General features: G+C 53.7%; 1 protein-coding gene across 4 annotated transcripts in view; it reads left to right on the top strand.

The window, feature by feature from the left end:
* Nucleotides 1-21905, top strand: part of PARVB (parvin beta) — a 111506-nt gene that overhangs the window by 48223 nt on the left and 41378 nt on the right. For all 4 annotated transcript variants that reach the window (XM_036931361.2, XM_036931360.2, XM_036931364.2 and 1 more), the window contains exons 2-4: nucleotides 4006-4095; nucleotides 6041-6111; nucleotides 20356-20458. In XM_036931361.2, coding sequence (XP_036787256.2) covers nucleotides 4006-4095; nucleotides 6041-6111; nucleotides 20356-20458 — 264 coding nt within the window. The remainder of the gene's footprint in view (nucleotides 1-4005; nucleotides 4096-6040; nucleotides 6112-20355; nucleotides 20459-21905) is intronic.

Here is a 21905-nt window from a genome sequence, read left to right as displayed (position 1 = left end):
GGCATGGCTGTCCCTAGAGGGGCCCCTGTGCTTGCAAACCTTCTCCCTCTGCCCTGTCTTTTGACCTACCTCCGACCCCTCTCTCTCACCCTCCTGGCATTTCCCCAGCTCTTGGTCCCCTGTGTGGCCCTGGCCCGGGAATGTCACCGCTGGAACGTGACCTTGGTGCAGTGGGAACAACTGGCACTGAGACCCTGTGGTTGGCTGCGGGTTTAGTGTGGGCGAGGGCGTTCATCCACACAATGGCAGACGCGCGTAGGAAACAATCAGTCCTGGCCCCGTGACATTGAGCGCCAGCCCTTTGAGCACCCACACGCTCTGTGCACACCAGACGCCAGCTCTCCCGGGCCAGCGATCTTTCTCGGTAACTCAAGACAAGCTGGCATTTTGCATCTTTCAAGTGTTTGACCTTCTGGCAAATGGGACCAATACTTTAAAAACCAAAACATTCCTGGGGTTAATGGAAATCCACTAAGCTGGCAGAATAGGGTCCTTGGGGAAAAGCGTGGTTCAAGAGGAGTCCCTCCTGCTGAACGTCTGGCTGACTCCTCAGTGCAGGGGCTGTGCCCCCGTAGAGAAACAGGAGTCTGTGGAAGCCTCCTTTGGTTCAGCATTGATGTGGCTGCCACATTGGGCTTCTGGAATCGTGACTCTGATCTGTCCCCGTCTGCTTTGCACAGAGCCCCAAAGTCCATCATCTGGATTCTTGCCATCTTTCAAGGTTGTTGTGTCCAATTGCTTCCTCCTCCAGGAAGCCTTCTGTGGTTCTCCCCAGCATGAGGGAGAGCCACACTCTCCTTTCCATCACTCATTGCTCAGTTCACACCTCGCCTGGAGCCTCATTGAGGAGCCGTTATTCACCCACACCTGTCCACCCTCTGCAGAGTGTGTGCTGTGCACTAGGAGCTGAACACTCACAATCTCTTACTCTGCAAACCCGTTTGAGGAAGGAACTGCTGTCACCCTCATGTTACAGATGGGCAAACAGAGGCTTAGCGAGGGGAAGGGATTTGCTCCAGGCCACATGCCCGCATATGGCAAAGTGAGATTAGAACCCGAGACCATGTGGTCACCATGTGGTCACAGACTGGGGCTCCTGGGTGTTGGCCCTGCCCTTGTTTCCCTCGGGCCTTGTGCGTAACAGCCTCTTTGGAATGTGCCATCCAAAGGGGCCTGGCAGTCCTGTGGGTGCATTTCTCATTCATTCAGGTCGTGAAATCCCAGGCCCCATTTGGTGTTGTCTTTGATGTTCAAGGGCGGTGTGGACATTTCTGTTTTCATGTGACCCAATTTCTGTGCTTTGAAAATGCCTTTCTTTCTCCGCCCCCCCAATCTTTGTGTTTTTGAGACCAGGCAGCAGGGTCCCTGGAAGCATTTCTTTAGCTCCTCGCTCTGCCCTTGCACGGGTCCGTGCCTGGGGGTGTGGACAGCCTGTATGGCTGCTCTGGGGCTTTCTGAGAGGCATTATGGGCTGCCTGTCATGACTTACCTGTGAGGCCCACCTGGGCCCCAAGGCCCACCTGTGCCACCCGCCCCTCATATGAGTCCTGAGTCTTGTGCCTCCTGGGCTGTGAACATGACCATCTCAGAGGGCCTGGACCAGGGGGACCCCCTGACCTCAGCCCTTCTGTGATACTGGCCCAGGAAATGGGACTCAGCAGCCTGGGTCTTCTGCAAACACCCAGTGGACCAGGTCACATTATACCTCGTGGATTTGTGAGGTTGTGAGGACTTCTGGGAAAAACCCCCTTTTCCTCTTTCCCTTTATGTCTTTGAAAGCTCTTTGCTGGTTCAAATACTCTTTGTAACTCATTACATAGACAAAATCATTGCTGAAAATTGGTCTCTGTTTTCTAAACTGGCCTGGGCGGGCTGTGGGATCTTTGGGATGCTGTTAAGAAGTTGGGGGGGTGCCTCAAAAGTCCACACGTTCATCATGTGCTCAGGAAACTGGTCTACACTGGTCTGCTTCTTGCACAGTTAAGCTAAGGATTTGGGGATGAGAAGATGGCTCTGCGTGGGGTTGGGTCACAGGATGAACACCTCTCCAGGGGGCGAAGGCGGTTTGAGGGCCGCCCGCTGCCGGCCTGGCCTCCAGACAGGAGCACCCTTGGGAGACCATCCACTTCTGCTTTTCTTGTCCTGTTTTTATTGTGCTAAAATACATATAACATAAACTTACTGTTTTGACCCTTTTTAAGTGTGCAGTTCAGTAGCTTTAATTCCTCCGCTCACACTGCTGTGCGCCCACCCATCTCCGGGACTCTTCCATCCTCCCAGCGGAAACTGTCCCCAGTAACACCCGCTCGCTGCCCCCACCCCACCTCTGCGTTATGTCTGTGGGTTGGGTGGCTCTAGGGACCTCACCCCGGTGGGGTGCTTCCTTCTGTGAGTGGTTTATCTCACTGGGCATCGTGTCCTCAGGGCGCGTCTGTGTTGTAGCCTGTCAGGATGGCCTTCCGCCCTTTTTTATGGGTGAGTAACATTCCACCGTATGGACAGACCACATTTTGCCCCCAGTGGACCCTTGAGCCCTTCCCACCTTCTATGAATCACGCTGCTATAGAACATGGATGTACGAGACAGTTTGCTTTTTAAAAAGCCTTGTATCAGTGCTTTTGATTAGAAGCTGGTGTCCTGGGGCCCTACTGCTGTCATCCTTGTGAGGGGTGGGTGGGGCTGGGACCCCACAAGTTGGGTCCACAGCCTGGTCCAGAGAGCTCTGGTTGGTCCTGATGTCCATAATTTTCTCCAGTCCTCTTAGGGGCCCTGATATTTGGAGGAAACAGGCTCAGAGGGGTTTCTGGGACTTGCCTGTAGTCACACTATGAGGGGTGACCACCCAGGCCTGCCTGCTCCAAAGCCATCACACCATGTCCCCTTGATAGTCTCACCGGCCACTCCAGGTGCCCGGAGTTGGACAAGTTAAAGGCTCGAGGTGATTGGGGCGTTGGAAAAAGAAACAAGTTTTCTTAGAACGTTTTGTCGAAGGGAAGGTGTGGGCAAACCTCTGACCAGAGACTGGCGATGGAGAAGGCTGGTCTTGTGGCGTGTGATCGGAAACTGTTGCCCAGCCGTTCTCAACTGGGCTTAAAAATGCAAGGGGTGCCCAGGACCCCCTAACCCCCCACACCCGTAAATCAGATCTTGGAGCTGGAGCCGGGAATCCCACAGGCAGCGGGGCCTGGAAGTGGCAGTTACGGCCAGTGCGCGGAGCAGGATGTCACAAGGGCGAGGGTGTCTGGGGGCATCCCCGTAGATGGGGCTCAAGGTGTTTCCCTGGAGGGTCTCTAGAGCTGGGAGCAAGGGGTCCCCTCTGCTCCCGTGGGGCCCTTGCTGTGCCTCTGCTCAGGTGGCCCTCTGAACCCTTGGACTGTCCAGCGCTCCTTCTGCCCAACACACGCTCAGCTGGGGCTGCCTACCCGGAGGCCTTGTGCTTCCGCCTGGAAGCTTCCGGTCACCAGGTTAGTTAGATCCTGTTGTGTGTTGCAGTGCTCCCAACCCTGGGCTTTACGTACCGTCAGGTTTCTGTCCCCACGAACGTGGCCTCACATTCACGTCAGCAGTGGCATCGCTGGGAGTTCTGGACCTGCCCGTGCAGGTCCTGGGAAGGGCCTTCCCGCTGGAGTCCCCGCCGAGAACACAGCTCTCCAGGGAGGGGAGGGGAGCCTGCCTGTCCAGGCCCTGTGTCTGTGACCTTCGCTTTGTCTGTCTCAGCAGCCTTGGGCAGATCTGGAAGCATCCAGAAGCCTCTGTGTCCTATCTATTCCAAAGAGATTGGCAGGGCTTGGCGAGAATTGGGAAATATTTGGCGAGGGGGAAGAACTTCAGAATGTATTTTCGGTTTGGAATATTTTTCTTTGGACTCTTTCTGGGCCATAAGCCATTTAGGAATGTTTGCTAGATGCTTAAAAACCGAGTTGATTTCCCTCTGTTTCCACTGCCAACATGTGAGGCTGTGGTATTCTGTTTATACTAACCTGTTTTGTCCTTTGTGCTTGACAGTGAGTGACCTGCAGGAAGAAGGCAAAAATGCCATCAACACGCCGCTGTCCCCTGCCTTCGTGGATATTCACCCGGAAGACACCCAGCTAGGTACTGTCACCCCTGCCAGCGTCACTTCCAGTTATGAGAGCCGAGCTTCCGCCGCGTGCAGCCGGCTTATTGAGGCTGCTGAGGAGCACGGTCTTGGGGCCTCTTGATCCGACAGCACATGAGCAGCGTGTCAGAGTCCAGGCTCTTAGCTCAAGGTCATGTTTAGAAAAGTTTATAGGAAAAAGCAAGTCATCCCTTGTAGGTTTCTGCCTTTCCAATTTCAAATGTATTTTTCATTGTTCTGTAAGTCTGGTGAGGCCAACAGATCAGGAGGTGACTGCCACTGAGCAGGTGGTTTGTCTCAGTCCCCAAGGGGGTAGGGCAGCGCTTCACGCGGAAGCACCAGAGTCGGGCAGGTGGCAGAGGGAGTGAGGGGCAAGTAGGGCCCCAGCCTTTACTGTGGTTCCCGCAGGGAGGAACGGGTGAGGCGGGGGAGCCGGTTTGGGCTGGCTAGTTCGAGTGCACTCAGTGGGCTCTGGGCTGTGGAGGCTGCCCCGGCTGCGTGTACCTGGCTCCAGGGTGTCGAGGGCAGGTGTACGGGAGCCCTGGGAGAGCCTGGTGAATGAGGAGGCTGGGAGGGGCAGACCGTGGATTGGCTGGTTGGCACAGGAGGGGCACTCGCGGGGTGTTTGATATCTGGGGGGATTAGCTCGCCTTGGGAGCGGCATTCTCCCTGGGTCTCCAAGGCCTCAAGATGACAAAGTATCAGAAAACAGAGAAAGGAAGAAATGTGATTAATAGAACTCAGTGCACGAGCTGGAGCTGCGCCAAGGCCAGGGGTCTGCCAGATGGGACCTGCCAAGTGGTGAGGCCCCTGTACTCACCTGTTTTGGGACCACGTCACAGCCAACTCTAATGAGGTGACAGCCTGGATGTGTTTTCCTTGAAGTGTGTTTTGGAATCAATCTGGAGGACAGTTGTGGGATGTTCTGCTTCCGCGCAAACCCTGGTTCAAAGGGAAGTCCCCGTGAATCCCTCTTTTGTGGTTTCCACGTCAAGAGCTTGCAGAGAAGAAATGCCAGTGAGGGTCAGCCCTGGGGGCCTGAAGCCAAGGGCCGGGCGAGCTCCCTGAGCTCCCGCTGGGGTCACCGCGATCTCTCTCCTCCGGGAAGAGCGTCACTCTTCGTTGCTGCCGCTGTTGTTACTTTCAGTCTGAAGTTGCTGTCCAGGCAGAGGTTCCTGGGGACTCTCTCTCCAAGGGAAAGTTGGGGACCAGCATGCGGGTCTGTAATTAGCCTGACTTATGGCAGGGCTCCCCATCTCATGTGGCACAGTGGACATTTGCACTGGGCAGTTCTTTATTGTGGGCATGTCCTGTGTATTATGGGGTGTTGAGCTTCCCTGGCCTCTACCCACTAGATGCCAGTAGCATCCCCCAGCAGCTGGGACAACCAAAAATGTCTCCTCCACATGTTGCTACATGGGGTGCTGGAGGGGCACAATCGCTCCTGGTTGGGAACCTTGCTTTAGACCAACAGGAGCTAGACAGTAGACTTATAATGTGTGGCAGGCTGTTGTTTTGTCAATAATGCCTCGAACCTGCCTTGCCCTGGACCCTAACCCTCCTTTTTCTTACCACCTTTCTAAATAGCTGCTCTTGGGGTTCTTCAGTTCGCTTCAGAAGGTTCTGCTTGTCCCTGAAACTCATGTGACCTTAATAAGGACCGGCCTGGTCAGCACCTGAAACTGAGAGCTGAAGGGTGAAGGGGATGTGGACTCAAGGGAGAGGGTGTCAGACAGGGAGCAGCATGTGCCAGGGCCCTGTGGCCGGCATTTGGTGAGGCGTGAAGTGCCAGGGAGAGCTGGGGAAAGGAGGCTGCAGAGGGCCTCAGCAGGGACATCATAAGGGAGCCCAGTCTGGTCCCGTGTGTTACCTGAGTGTCTCTCTCAAGCATCAGATCTGCACAGCTCCACCTGCTAACACTACCTCCTTTGCTCCCTGCAGAGGAGAATGAGGAGCGCATGATGATCGACCCCACCTCCAAGGATGACCCCAAATTCAAGGAGCTGGTCAAGGTACGGATGCTCCTGTTAGGGCAGAGCCTTGGGGTTCTGGCTCTTGTGGGCAAAGGAGCAAAGCCATGGGCTGGTGCAGGGGAGCTCAGTGCTGTGGTAGGTGCAGGGCTGGTGGGGAAGGGGACCAGCCTGCAGCTTGGGGCGCCTGCCTGCCTAAGCTCCATGGGGCCTTAAACCACTTTCTTGCACTCCGCGCTGGGCTGGGTTATGAGGGGGGGTCTATTTTGAAGATTTGGAACAAGCAGCTGGAGTGAACTACAGAGCACCTTGCACACTGGGTTCATACTCTTTCTGGAGCCCGATGGGGGGATTCGGAGACGGTTCTGAGACACGAGCCTGTGTGACCCCTCCGGCCACTCCCGCAGAGGAGCCGTCGATGCTGGCGACCTGCCCTGGGCGGCCGGCCAGCGTCTGCAGCATCTGGAAGTGCAAATTCCAGCCAGACAAGAAGATGGCTGTGTCCTTCCCCAAAGCCAGGGAAGCGGTGACTGGCAGGTGGCTCTGTGGCTCCTTCTGAACAAGAGCAGCTTTTCTCTCTGCAGCCTGGTTTCTCCAGCTCCGGCTTAGCGGTGAGGCTTCATTTGTAGCTTTTGTCCGTGTCTACGCTCAGATTGCAGTTTTGATTGCTGTGATCTAAGCTGCAATAGGATTTTAAAAGATAATCCCGGACGAGTAGAGGCTCTGGGCTCTGGCAGCATCCTCACCCTGTTAGACCCAGCGTTTCATTTCCAAAGCCCGTGGCCAACTCAGGAGATCCCAGGGCTTTGAAATTGCTGTTTCTGATAGTGTGTGCCACAGACACGCACATTCTATTAAAAGTGTGTCTTTAAAAGTTTCTGCACCTTCACCACTGCTGTTGGCCCTAACATGGTGCACAGTCGTGGTTTTGTGAGGGCTCATTCATGATAAAGAAAACCTTTACAAGTTGTATCCTTTTAAAAAGTGAAATTGAAAATACCAGTCTTAGGGCCTATGCCAAAAATGTTAGTTCTAAACAGCTTAAATTACCTAGTTTATTCTATAAAGAATTTTTTTTTTCCTGGATACCCACTTTGTTATTCTGAACAGAAGAATGTCAGGGAGGAAGGGGGCCTTGTCTGTCAGGCACCAAAATGTTATTCACGGGGGATATTTTGGTAGCAGAAGGAGGAGGATATGCACTCTTTGTCAGGATTCTCCAGAGAAACAGAACCAGTAGGATATGTACATCTGTCTGTCTCTAGAAAGAGGTTTATTTTAAGGAACTGGCTCACGTAAGTATGGAGGCTGAGAAGTGCCGTAGTCTGCCCTCTGCAAGCCAGGGAGCTGAGGACAGGAGGTCAGTGGCCCAGCTCAATAAGAGGAGAGAGAGGGTGAATCCAGCATTCCTCCACCGTTTTGTTCTACTGGGCCCCTCGGTTTGCGTGGCCGCCCCTGCCACACACACCCTTACTCACTCCACCAGTTCAAATGATGGTTTGTTCTGGAAACACCCTCACCCACACATCCAGTCAAGCTGACACTTGAAGCTAACCATCACATGCACCTTTCAGATTTTTCCTCCTTCTATGCTTGAGCCGTGTGTGAGCCCCCATAAGCTCCATTCACAAGCATCATCTCCTTGGAACAACCCCCAGGGAGGCCAGTGTCGCTTTCACGTGGGGCCTCGGAGCTCACTCCCTGTCCCCAGGCTGCACTGTGTGTTGGTGAGGGGTGGTGGCTTCGATGATCTATGCACCTGGGGGCCCCCTGCCGAGCTCTGGTTGGGTGCCGGCTGCTGGGCTGGGCTCTGGGCCTGGTGAGATGAGCAGGTCGCCTGCCCCACTGTGTGGGGTCTGCGGCACACTCCTCTGATTAATTTGGCCCCTCCGGTGCCTGTTTGGCCGCTTAGCCTCTGAAGACCACGGGCTGTTTCTGCCCTCATGGTCAGCTGCACGTCGTTCACAGCCCGCGTGGAGGGGCCCACAGTGCCCCACACCAGGACCAGGATCCCTGCGGCTCCGGCTGCTCTGCCTCCTCCGGATTCTGGAGTCAGGCAAAGGGCCTTGTTGCCAGGTGTGGGGTGTGCCTACTGGAGGCTCTGGAGGTGCATGGAGGGTGACGCCCTTGGGACTATGTAGGACTGAGGACCAGAGAGTACCTCGCCCCCACTTCCCCGATGGGCCGGTGGGAGGGGTGGCTGCCCAGGAGACAGGCTGCACGGCAGAGCCTGGACTGGCCTTTCTGCGGAAGCTGTGGTCAGCTCGGCGAGCTGTGCACCTGCCCCTCTCCCCTCCCTCCGGAGCGCTGGTCTGGGGTTGTGCCCCCTGCCCCCTGCCAAAGCAGCAGCAGCGAGCCTGGCCCAAGAACCCAGGTGTGGTGGGCTGCGTCACGGCCCCCAAAGATGCCCGTGTGCTAATCCCTGGAGCCCGTGGATGTTACTTCCAGATGTAGTTACTTTAGGAATTTGATGTGGGGAGATTCTCTGGGAGACCCCACTGTTACCACAGATGATCTTATAAGCGGGAAGCAGAGGGAGACTGGGCTGCAGGTGGTGATGGCAACATGCTGACAGAAGCAGGATGCCACGCTGCTGGCTCTGAGGATGCACGTGGGGGGGCCCCACGCCACGGGATGCGGGCGCCTCTGGGAGCGGGAGCAAGGAAAGGCAAGGAAGCAGCCCCCCTGACAGCTTGGCATTAGCCCAGTGGAAACGATTTGGCCTCGGGGCCCCCGGGGTGTAAGGGAGTACACTGGTATTGCACCAGAAGCCGCCACATCTGTGGTAGTTGGTTAGAGCAGCCACAGAAAACAGACAGCAGGCTGTCATCGCCCTCCCCCAAGCTGCCGCCTCCCTTGGGCTGACGCTGGGCTGGGCAGGGTGGACCTTGCTACCGTGCCAGTTTCCTGGAAAGGCCAGCTGTGAAGCCCCTGGATGTCTGCTCCTGTGGCCATCCTGCCGGCCTGGAGTGCCTGTGCCTGAAGACAGACAGTTTCTGGAAGATTCTACCTGCTCTCAGACTGTAGGTTGCACCTCCAGGCAGGCTGGTGACATATTTCTTGCTTTGTCAAGCATTTTACAAGATAAACACAGCAGTCAGGACAGTGGCATCATGTTGGGTGTCTGTGCCTTGCCTGCCGTGATGGGGGTGTGGAGGGGAGGGACGTGCAGTGTTCCTTGTCGCTCGCTTTTTTCTCACAGCCTTTTTAAGTAGAGATGCGCGTGGGTGGTGGCGTGGGCGGTCCCTGTGCCGAGCCTCTGCTGCATTTGGTTCATTCTCGTTTGCCAGGTGGGGGGGCTGAGAGTGAAGCCTGGGCGTGTCCCCGAGTCGGGCTTTGCTCACGTCAGTAGACGGTCAGCACCTCCTGTTCCTGGCTTGGAAGGACCTGGTTCTGAGGCCAGAGCAGCCTGTGTGCTCAGAGAGGGGCAAGCGGGGAGGGTCTGCCTCCAGCTGCTCCCCGAGCTGGAGGCCAGCCCCCCGGCCTGGCCTTGGGGGTGCTGCTGACTGGGAAGCCTCGGACCAGCCCCGGGCATGCATCCCTTCCTGCCTCCCCGCCGCACTTGCTGTGCTCCAGCCACCAGGCCTTCCTGCTCTTCTGGAGCAAGCGGAGCACATGCCTGCCCAGGTGGCGGGTCAGAAAAGCCAGTGCCCCAAGTTCATCCTCACTTCTAATACCAACTTCACATTTGGGGTCCTCAAGGTGACCCATAGGTTTGCTAGTTTGCCAGGAGGACTTCCAAAACTCCCTGAATGATGTTAACCTCACAGTTAGGGCCTATTACAGTGAACGGTTAGAATCAGCCAAGGAAGGAGGTGCGTGGGGCAGGGCCCAGGGGCACCGACGTGGCGCTTCCAGTTGTCCTGTCCCTGCGGAGCGTGGGGGTGTGGAGGGGAGGGACATGTCATGTGTTGGCAATGCTGCGCAGTATTCTCTGAGCATTGCCAGCCAGGGAAGCTCCCTGAGCCTTGTGGTCGAGGGTTTTTTGGGGGAACACCATCTCCTGGGCACAGCTGACTGCCCTCGTGGCCGACATGCCTCTGGCCCTCTGGCCGTGACAGACCCAAGGCCCCCACTGCAGGCACGTTGGTCCTCTCCAGCTGGCCCAGGGCCCCCCCCTACCAAGCAGGATGATTCAGGGACTTAGAGGTCGCCTCCCCAAGGCCTAGGCCCAGGCCCAGGCCAGAGCGCTCCGGGCAAGGTTAGATTCTGCACAGGAGCGTGGCCTGTACACACGCAGTTCCCGCTCACGGAGCTTGGTCCCCGGCTGAGTTTGCTCCTGACGTTTCCTCCCCCGACACAGTCTCTGGCCCCTCCCCCCACCACTGCCCTGGCCCCCGCCCTGCCCTGGCCGCTTTCATCCCACTACCGTCCATGGCGTCCATGGCCCACTGCTGGTTGGCCTCGGTGTCCTGCTTCCTGCCTCTCCGCCCCCCACCACCCAGTGTAATCCCGGTGCAGTCAGGGACCATCAGCATTTTGTCCCCAGCTGGGGCACGCCCTGCACACAGCCATGCTGATCTGCACTTGGGTGAAGGGATGAGGGACTTGGGCTGCAGTGCCCACAGGAGGTTGCACAGAGAGCCACCTGAGAGGGCATATGGTTCTTGCCCGCCCCAGACCTACAGGATTCGAATCTTGACAAGGACGGTTCGGGAGGATGGCGAGGCAGAGGCCTTGTGAGTTTGATGCTGATGTGGGTGGTCCCAGCAGCACCCCTTGGGAATTGGAGGTGCACGTGGCCAGTCTTGGTGATTCAGGGAAAACACCTCCAGCTGCTTAACCTGCGTGACCCTTGCTCTTTGCAGAATACCCACCTGCACCGGAGACTAGTTACTCGAGCTTCTGACTGAGTAAACCTGAGAAGACCTCGGCAGAGGCCGCCTCCCAGTGGCCCTTTGTAGGGATTCGGCTCAGAAACAGTTGTTTTGGGTGTGGAGTTTGGACCTGGCATAGGCTGAGCAGGTTGGGTGCGGTCTGGCTGATGTCCCGAGCCCCTGGACATGTCTCAGTTTGGGGACCAGTGGGACATTAATGAGGAAGCATAGTCAGTGTCCTTGTTTTCTTTCTCTGTCCTCCGTCATCTGCACATTTTCTGTCTTGTCCCGGATCCTGTCCTGTCTCCCTCTGTAGACTTAGCCCACTGACCCTGCTGCCTCAGGACTGTCACTGTAGAAAGGACTGTGGGCGACTCTTGCCTCCTGTGTAGAAACCCTCAGCTCTGGCTGAGCCTGGCATTAAGGATGAGGCTGATCATGCAAAAATTTTCTTTGCATGATCTCTTGTGTATAATGTCGTGTTAGGGGTGAAGGGGGCACAGTGAGCCCTGGGGTCAGCTTCCTGGATTCAAATCCTGGTTCAGGTAAAGTGGGTGAACAATAGTACCTACCGCCAAGTGCCTGTGTGAGGAAATTGTAAGATCACATACGTAATTCCGTGTTCCTGCTGTCTGGCAGGCACCATGGAAGGTGCTGGAATGTGAGCAGGGCAGAGCAGGGAGGGTGGTGAATGGGCAGGGCTATAGTCCAAATGTAGAAGTGGGTTCAGAAGCCCGAAAGACTTGCCCTCATACCTTCTCTGCTGGGGCTTCACACTGTGGTCATTTTCCCCAGCATCTTCCAGAAGCACCTGAATTACTTCGGGGTGAACAGCATTGCTGCCTGGATAGCATTTTATAGATGAGACGCTTTATATTTTTAATGATCCTCAAAAGAGGTAATGGCGCTACTCGAGCTTTCCAGAATGAAAAGCCAGAGGAAGGCTTCCACTGTAAGCGTGGTGGTCCAAGGCGAGCTGGTCGGGTCATCACTGGGTCCACATCGCTGCCGGCGAGCAGATTTCACATCTCACTTCCCAGTTTATTGGGCAAGACTCTCTGGTTGTTTAAGTTTTCTACTTTCTTCCTCCCTTTTTCCCTATGAAGATCAGCTACATAAAAATGATCCTCTGGGCAGAAGACCGTGCTATCAGAGCCGCATGGCGATGCCCCTGTGACACAGTCTGGCACGGCCCCCGGCTCAGGGTGGCCTCCTGCCTGTTGCCATCAGCCCGAGTCAGTGGATTAAGCAGCGATGGGCCTGTTCAGAAGTGATTAAAACATAACTGTCATAGCTCTGGGGGAAACAGGCTGCAGGGCCTCATTATCATCGAGAAGGAACTAAAGGGAAATAATTTTTCGTTCTGATAAAGCAAGCTTGTAAATCACGTGTGCAGAGAGCCCTGTGCCACAGGCGTCATTAATACATGTTCTAGGTGTTTGCCTGCAGGATTCAAGGCCTACAGTGGAGTGTGTCCCTAAAAATAGTGACTTGATGCTATCTTTAAAAAGTCTTTTGTGAAGCAGAGGATTAAGATAGATGACCCAGGAAGTACAGGGCAGGGCGATTTGTGGTGTCCAGGAGTAGATTGCAGCTAAAGTGGGCGGTCGGTTGCTCTCGCTTCCCCGAGCTGACCTCTGTGGCCTGTTGTCAGGAATTTGATTTTCATCCTTTTCTGTTGTTTTTGTATTTGGACTTTGACGAGGTCAGAGAGCCAGATTGGATTTTGTTTAAGTTTTAGTTTCCTCTGAGCAGAAACATCTCTCAAGTATTTTCTAACAGGCCTGTGCTCTGGGCAAGGTAGCCTCTGGAACCGAATATCTGTGTGCCCGAGAGAACTTTCTAGGTATGTAGGCAGTTTTGCAGTTTGTTTGAGTGCCTTTTGTGGGTCTGTTCTAAGGTTAGGTACAGGGGATACATCAGTGAGCAAAATGAAGGCCTAACCCTCGTGGAGCTGACAGTCCATCTGGGAAAGACAGATGTGTCAAGAGATAAATGTGTATGTGATCAGGTGGCCATGAGTGCTTTGAAGGAAACTATGACAAGAAGCAGGATCGTTTCCTCTCCCCCACTGTTTTAGGTAGGGTGGTCAGGGAAGTGGCATTCGAGCTGAGTCCTGAGAGTCAGTTCCTAGGGCAACAGCATGCCTAGCATCGGCACCAGCAGATGCGAAGGTCCTGTGGCCTGCACATGCCTGGCATGTGTAAGGACCCATGAAGAGGGAAATGTGGCTGGAACCTAGTGAGCAAGAAGAGAGTAGTCACAGATAAGATCAGACAGATGGCTGGGGTGTAAAATGGCTCAGTGGGTGAATCAAGCTCCTTCCAGTAGCCATGGGTGGACTAGGTGGGCCTGTATCCTGTATCCTTCCATGTGTACCCTTCATGCATATGCCCTTCCCACCTTAACTGGCCCACCTGGAGCAGAGACTGGGTTGTGTTTCTTACATCTCCAACACCTAGGCTGGTGTCTGGCATATATTGGGTTCTGCTGGTTATGCTGAATAAATCGGAAAGGGGCTTTTGGCATGCAGAGAACTCCTGGGATGGTAATGCTAACATCTGCGTAGATCTGTGTAGCTGATTAGCACTGCCAGCCACGTCCTCTCACCAAATCCTCCCAAACAGCCCAGCAGCGGTGGACCATTACAACTGCATTCTAGAGATTAGTTTTTTAACGGCAGCTTTTTTGAGATAGAATTCGCATGCCATTCAGTTCATTGGTTACTAGTGTGTGCCCAGATTGTTCAACTATTAGCTCAATCCATTTAAGAATATTTTCATCACCCCAAAAAGAACCCTATACCCGTCAGCAGCTAAGCCGTATTCTGCCCTCTCCCAGCCTCTGGCACCGCTCTGTGTCCTTAGAATTATTCTGTCCCTGTAGATTTGCCTATTCTGGCTGTTTCATGTAAGGAGAATTGTACAATACATGGCCTTTTGTGACTGGCTTCTTTCACTTGGCACAAAGTTTCTAGGGGTCGTGCATGTTGCCACATGTGTCAGCACTGCATCCCTTTTCATGGCTAAATAATGTTCCACATTGTACAGATCATTTTGGTGCACCCATTCACCAGTTGATGGACATTTGTGTGGTTTCCACCTTTTGGCTATTTTTTTGAATAGTGCTGCAGTGGACATCTGTATACGAGGATTTTTGTGGACATGTTTTCAGTTCTCTTCTACATAAACCTGGCATTGCTGGGTCCATGGTAACTCTATGTTTCGCCTTTTTTTCCAAAGTGGGTGTACCATTTTATGTCCCTTCAGCAAATTATGAAAAGTTCCAATTTCTCTACATTCTTTGCAACACTTTTGTCTGATAGCTGCCCTAGTGGGTGTGAAGTGGTATCTCATTGTGGGTTTGATTTGCATTTCCCTAATTGCGAATGATGTTCGCACGTCTTTTCTGTGCTTATTGGCTACTTGCATATCATCTTTGGATGAATGTCTATTCAGATCTTTTGCTGGTTTTTTAGTTGTTTTTTTGTCTTTTTGTTATCGAGCTATCAGAGTGCTTTTTATATTCTAGATACAAATTTTTATCAGAGGAATGACTGGCAAAACCTTCCCCATTCTATGGGTCGCCTTTTCACTGTCTTAATGGTACCTTTTGAACTACAAAAGTTTTGAATTTTAAGTCCAATGTATGTGTTTTTTCTTCTGTCGCTTGTGCTTCTGGTGTCCTAAGAAATCATTATCTAATCCAAGGTCACGAAGATTTACCTCCACGTTTTCTAAGGGTTTTATGTTTCGGTTCTTACACTGAGGTCTTCACTCCATTTTGAGTTAACTTTTGCGTCCGGTGTAAAGTAAGGGTCCGGGTCCCTGTGCCTGTCCTGTTGTACCCGCACCGTTTGTTGAAAAGGCTGCTCTCTCCCCATGGGACTGTCTTGGCCCCTTACTGACATCAGCTGACTGTCACTGAGGTTTGCTTCTGGCCTCACAGTTCTGTCCCCCTGGTCTCTGCCTGTGCTGGTACCATGTGTGTGGTGAGCTTGAAATCAGAAGGTGGCACTTCTTCAGCGTGGTTCTTTTTCAAAATTGCTTTGGCTCTTCAGGGTCCCGTGAATTCCCACGAGCATTTAAGGGTCTGCTTGTCAATTTCTGCAAACAAGCCATGTGGATAGTGATTTTTTTTAATGGTATTTAATATTATTTTTGCTAAATACCAAAGTAATATATACTGCTAAAAACCTGGAAGACAGAAAAAAATCAAACAGAAGGCAGTGGTGATTTTTTCTATGTGTGTCCCATCAGTCTTTTTTCTCTTATGTGTGTATACTTTCCTATGCAAAATTTGGACTCATTCCAGAGTTAGTAAATATCTAGGGACACATTTGGATTTGTACCTTGGGAGAAACCTCTGGAACTGGAATTGCTGGACCACATAGCACACATACTGATAGGAATTCACTTATCTTCTTTTTAACAAAGACTGAGGACCAGAGAGGTTAAGTGATGGCTCAAGGTCACACAGCTGACTCTGCTTAGAGGTATAACTCGAGTGTAGTCCCCAGCAGCGCACCGTGTTTCTATACGGTGGTCGTGGTATTACATATGAAGCTGATGCTTGAAATCTATGGCAGCAGAAAGCTGTTTGTATTAGTTTTCTATTGCTGAGTAACTAATTACCAATTCAGTGGCTTAAAGCAACATCTGTTTATTAGCTCACAGTTCTGTAGGTCAGAGGTCCGGCATGGCATGTCTGCGTTCTGTGCTCAGTCTCACGAAGCTGAAATCAAAGTGTGGTCGGGCTGAGTTCCCTTCTGCAGGCTCTGGGGAGAGTTGGCTCTTTGCTCCTAGAGGCACCCCCTTCCTCTCCCCGTGACCCCTCCATCTTCAGAGCCGGCCTGTCTCGCTGGGTTCCTCTTCTGCTTCAGCTGTTTGCCTGCCTTCCTCCGACCTCCAGACCCAGATTCAAAGGGCTCTCATGACGGGGTCATGCCCATCTGGATAAAATCTTTGGCTTGAGGTCAACCGTGTCCTATAACAACCTAAGCAGGGGGTGTAGTCCATCATCTTCCCAGTCCCGGGGATTACAGGGGTCTGTGTATACCAGCAGCCTGGAAGCTTAGGGGGCATTTAAAATTCTGCCTACAAAACACTTCCCAGCTATTAGCCAGGAATTACGAATGAGCCGTGTGGTGAGGTGGTTCTCTGTGACTCCGGCCCAGCGGGGCTTTGGGGCGGCAGCTCATCCTCCCGTGGGGCACCCGCCCCTCCTGCCCTCCCGTGCTGGTTCATGTTCAGAGTAAGTCCACCCGCGCTGAGACATCGCGCACCCGTGTCCACTCCCCAGCCTCAATCTCCCCATTCCCTCTGCTGGGCTGGCCCGCCCCCTGCCCCGTGCACCTGATTTCTGCGTTGCCATTTCCTTTCTGGTCCCAGATGCTGCCTAGACTTCTCAGACTCCGTGGGGTCCCTCTGCCCCCTCGGCTGGGAGGCCCTCCTTTCATAATTCTGCTTCTTGCTCCTGGTTCATCTGTCTCTGCCCTGACTCCCAGTCCCCTTTGCCCCCACATCCTGGCACAAGGCAGGTGCTGTAGTAGTTGTTGAGTTGAATGTAATGCCGTCACTCGGTTCCAGTAATCACTGTCCCGGTCACCCACCTCTGCCCCTGAGGTTTCAGGGCCCCCCGGCCTCCCAGGGGGTGAGGGTCCAGGGCTGGCTCCGCACTCCCCTCCCCTGCCATCGCTCTCGGGCCCCCGCCCGGCTCCCTCGCCCAGCTCGTCCCAGGCTGCTCCCGGTGGGCTCCGCTCCTCCCATCCTCCTGCCTGTCTCTGCTCAGGTGCCACCTCCTCCAACAGGCCTCCCAGCCCCTGATCCCCAGGGGCCCCTCTACCCTCTCTGTCCCCAAACTACCTTTTTTCAATAGACTTTTCTTTTTTAACAGCTTTTTTCTATTGATTTTCAGAAAAATAGCAAAGACATTACTGAGAGTTCCTATATGCCCACACCCATTTTCCTCTCTTAACATCTTACATCAGCCTGGTACATTCATTATATTAACAACCCAACACTGACACATTATTAACTACGTCCCTGCTTTATGCAGACTGCTTTAGTTCTTACCTGCTGTCCTTTCTCTGTCCAGGACCCCATCCAGGAGCCCACGTGGCATTTAGTTGTCATGTGGCCTTAGCTCCTCTGGGCTGGGACAGTTTCTTCTTTTGTTCTTGATGACCTTGACTGTTTTGAGGAGTATTTGGTCAGGAATTTTGTAGAATGTCCCTGTATTGGGATTTGTGTGATGTTTTTCTCAGGGTAGCCTCGGGTCATGGATTTGGGGGAAGACCACAGAGGTGAAGGACCCCTCCCAGCACATCACATCAGGGACCTGCCATCTACATGACTGATCCCTATGACATTGACCTTGATCACCCAGTGGAGCTGTGTTCATCAGGATTCTCTCATTTTTCTCTATTTTCCTTTATAGCATTGACGATAGCCTGAAAATGTGTATGTTTGTTTGTTTTGAATGTCTGATTAGAATGTTAGGGCCTCAAGGACAGAGGCCCCCCCTCTGTCTTATTTATTCCCTGAGTCTGGCACATAGTGGGTGCTCAGAAAAATAATTAACTCAATGCTTGCTGACAGAACTCCAGTGCCAGGCAGTGAGCAGTGGGTGCTGGGGAAAGAGCTACAGACTGTGACAGAACAGGAGCTCCTGCCCATAAGGAGCAGAGAGTCTACTAGGACATCATTGCAAACAAAGATGCGTTCCCCTTGTCAGTGTGAACCAGGTCAGGGAAGAGGAGCCTTGGATACAGTGACAGTCATGATGAAGGATGAGGCCTGGGTGGGGTGAGACAGTCCCAGAAAGATACAGCAGCTTGAGACCTGCGGGATGAGTGAGAGCTGGGGAGGGGCATGTGTTGAGGGTGGAAGGAATAGCATGTGAAAAGGTCCTGAGGCAGAGAGGAGCTTGGGGTATTTGGAGAAGACCAGCAGGGAGGCAGGGTGCTCAGTTTGGGGTTACGACATTGGCTCAGGGAGGTAGTTTAGGCAAGGACAGTCAAAGAGGGGAGGGTAAGAAGTGGACCCAGTTACCAAGTAGACAGAAGTAGAGTGAGGTGGTAAAGTCCAGGTTCCTGAAACTGGTGGCCCGCTTCCTCCCTGGAAAAGGAGCAGGTTTGGGTGATGAGGAATTCTTTTACAGACTCCCATGGAACACTGGGCATTGAGATCGTGCAGAAGTGGGCCATACGTATGTTTAGGGGTTTAGGAACAGCGTTGGAGTTGCAGGAGGGCATGAGCTGGCCTTGGAAGAGAGTGGAGGGCGAGCAGGGGAGTTCTCCAGCGTGAGGCCTCAGGAACGTGCCCTTTAAGGTGAGGAGGCAGTGGCAGGGTTGAGGAGGACCCCCAGGGAAACTGGGAGGGTAGTCGAGGAGGCTGCGCACCAGGTGAGTGTGGCCTCTGAGGGTGTGCACCTGAAGACAGGAGGGGGACAGCCTTGCTGGGAGCAGTGGCGTCCCGTCGCCTGTGGAGGGGCTCAGGTCCAGCTGCCAGGCTCCCAGGCCACTGCTTTCTCCCCACATCGCCCACCTGAGCCTCAGGGGGGGGCGACGGGACAGGGAGACAGATGGGACCGGGAGGCAGACAGACGGCTAGAGCAGTGGGGCCGGCTTGTCCTGCCGACATTTAGGGACGGCTTTGAGCAGACGCAACACCACGGCTGCTCACCTCTTTCCTCCTCCGATCCTCTAGTTAATGTTTGCTTCTTCTCTTCACGGGATTATGTGTCTGATTTAATGTTTTTGAGTTAATGGGAAAATAGAACATACTTCACAGAAATTGGCTTTGTGGCCAATTTTGCGGGTTGTAACTATTTCAAAAAGTGACAAAGAACATTATATTCTGGATTTGTGTCCTTTTATTCATCTCAGAGAGGGACAATAAACTCCTACATCCGTAAGGTTATTGGGACCAATTAGCTGGTTTTATTAGTTTTGCTCAGGAAAATCATGGACTGTTTTTGATCAGGTTTGTTCAGGTGTCCATTTTATTTTGTGGAGAAGTGCCTTAAACAACATTGGCCACATGGAATTCTGTTCAGTGGGGAAGCCAATTTCTCCATAGGTGTTTTCACAATTGAACTGTCTTTTTTTATGATACGTCATCAGTGAATTGAATGGAAGGCTTTGGAGGAAGGCTCGTCTGGAGAAGTGAGCGTGTGGCCATGTAAAAACCTGTACACCCATGGTCACAGCAGGGTTATTTGCAATCGCCAGAGAGGTGACAACCCATGTCGGTCCCTCCCTGCTTCTGACCCACAGACAAGGGAGGAGACGTGATGGGATATCGAAGATCTGAAAGGGTCAGCCAGCCAGGGGACTCGAGGCGAAAGAGCACAAGAGCGGTGCGGAGAGGGCACCCTTCGTATTTATTGAGCACATGCATGTTGACAACAATAGAATTCTGTGGGGGGGACTTAATAGACAACCACTAACTAACTCTAAACTTAATCCTCGGAGTCTCCAGTCTCCTGGGGCGCGACGTCTTACAAGGTATTGAAACAATAGCAAGGGCAGTTAGGTCACAGAAACTGTTTTGGTCCTGTTTGTTCTGTTCCTGATCACTTATCAGGAATTACAGGAAAAATAATCAAGTCATATATGATTATACACTTGATTTCTATACTTGATTTATGTATTAATCCCACGACCCGGATGTTCACAAATGGATCGGTCAGATGTGGTCTCTCTGTACTGTGGAATATTATTCAGCTGTAGAAAGGAATGAAACACACAGCCTCATGGGTGAGCCTTGGAAGCATCATGCTAAGCGAAAGGAGCCAGACACAAAAGATCATATATGATTCCATTTACACGCAATGTCCAGAATAGGCAAATCTGTAGAGAGAGAAAACAGTTAAGTGATTGGAAGGAACTGGGGAGGGGGGAAATGGGTATGGGGTTTCTTTTTGGGGTGATGGTTGCACAACTTTGCGAGTTACTGACAACCACTGAACTGTACACTGGAAAAGGTGAATTGTGTGGTATGTGAATTCTCTCCATAAAGCTGTTAAAAGAGTGGGTGCTCAGAGCTTGTTGCTGACGGGCCACCAGGATCCCTCTCTGCAGCTGTAGGCTCAGGGTGACCAGGCTGTTTGGGTGCAGGTCTCACGGCAGGAGAGTGAGGGACATTTATGGCTGCCTGAGCTCCCGCGGCCCCGCGGGCAATGCTACCCACATTGACTCATTCTCCGCCCTCCTCTAAGCCAGGGGAGCCGTGCTGGCATTTCCTTCTCTGGAGTATTTCCCCAGCTCCCGAGTCCGCTACGAGGAGACCTCTTCTCTCATGAATCCCTGGTCCGGGGTGGGAGAGCCCCTCGCCTGTCCATCCCCTCCTGGGCACCGAGCCCAGGGCACCTCCGGGTCCGGATTCAGTGTCCTGTGCTCGCCCTGGTTGTTGCCTCGGTCTGCGTGGTATGGACGAGCAAGGCCCTCACGCCTGCCTCTCCCCAGGTTCTCACGGACTGGGTCAGTGATGTCCTGGTGGAGGAGAGGATCATCGTGAAGCAGCTGGAGGAGGACCTCTACGATGGCCAGGTGCTGCAGAAGCTCTTGGGTGAGTCCACAGGCTGGGCGGCCCCCCCAGCCCCGCAGAGGGCCACAGCTCTGGGCGGCCCCGGGCTGAGCCTCACAGCCTCAGAGCTGACTCAGCACGCAGCCCGGATCCCACAGCTCCCCGGTGGCGTCCCGGGCCCTGGGCTTCAGGTCGGCCGTCCCCATCCTTTCTCCAGTGAGCGTTCTCACAGCGCTGCAGCAGGTCCCCCACGGCCTCCAGAGCTGCCTGTGGCTTCTGTGCTTTTGGCTGCATGGGCCCAAGGGGGCACAGAGATGGGGCAAGAATGGGTGCTGCTTCCTCTCTGGGCCAGCCCTCCTGCCAGCCCTGTGCCGTTCCATGTCCATCTGTGTGCACCTGCGGGCCTGGGCCTGCTCATCCAGGATCAGAGGTGGCAGGAGTGGGTGGGTCCCCAGCAGGTGTTTTGTGAGCAAGCTGTGTACTTGGGGGTGTGACTTGGAGGGAAGTGGGATGTGAATACAGGCAGCGTTTTCATGTCTGTGGAAGCTCGTTACTGGAATGATGGCCGCAGGGCCCTGAGCATGGTACCCAGCGTGTGGTCTGGAGTCATTCTGGTAATTAAAAGACAAAGAGAAGAACACTTAGAGCGGGGCTGCTGAGTCCTCCGGTCCCTCGGAGCAATGACAGGCAGTAATCTGTGCCGACCAGGTCTGGGAACAAAGCCCTGCGGTTTCCTTACCTGCACAGATTGAGGCTCCTTCTACAGCAAGTGAGTGTTTGTCGGGATCCGTTGGGCACCATCTAAAGTCTCCAGAAGGGCCCAGCTGTTTACTGAACCATCTCTCAGTCCCCAAGAAGCTCTGATGTACTTTCAGGGTCCCCAAGTGCCCTGTGAGGGTGGCCTCAAGGACTTAGTGCCCCCTTGTACCTGAGATCACACACTTCCGAAAGGTCAAGAGGGGATCCCACCCCCGGCACTGGGGTTGGCAGATCTGCTCTGGGCATGAGACTGGGGTGGGCTCACCTGTCTCTCCATCGTTATGATGGTGGGCGAGCCGAATGCAGGCTGCTGTGGAGGAGTGGTGGTGAGGCTCAGGGGTGCTGTTCTGGTGGGAGAGGTACTGCGGGAAAGCAGACAGGAGGGGCTGAGACCGGAGAGGGATGACCCCGAACCATGGGGTTTTAGCACCTGCAGACATGGAGGGCGTGGTCCTGCCTCCTCAGCTTGGCATCTGCATCCTTCCCAGACCCCGGGCAGGGCCTGCATGCTCTGTCTGCACAGTGGCTCTCACAGACCATCTGATCTTGGAGAGAAACCTGCGGGGTTGTGCGGAGGGGAGCCGGGCTGCCTCTCTTGCTCTGAAGGACTCGGTGATGGATGGCCCACACATTGTTTTGTCCTGATTCAGCCAATCCTCAAACGGCACGTTTGGAGGAGAAACAGTTCGTGTTTGTTTTGGTCACTCCTTCGTTTGCCGAATGAAGGCTC

Source organism: Manis pentadactyla, chromosome 10 (genome assembly GCF_030020395.1).
Source record: "Manis pentadactyla isolate mManPen7 chromosome 10, mManPen7.hap1, whole genome shotgun sequence".
Classification (NCBI taxonomy): Eukaryota; Metazoa; Chordata; class Mammalia; order Pholidota; family Manidae; genus Manis; species Manis pentadactyla.
Note: the sequence above shows the minus strand (reverse complement) of the source record. Positions and strands in the feature narration are given on the sequence as shown.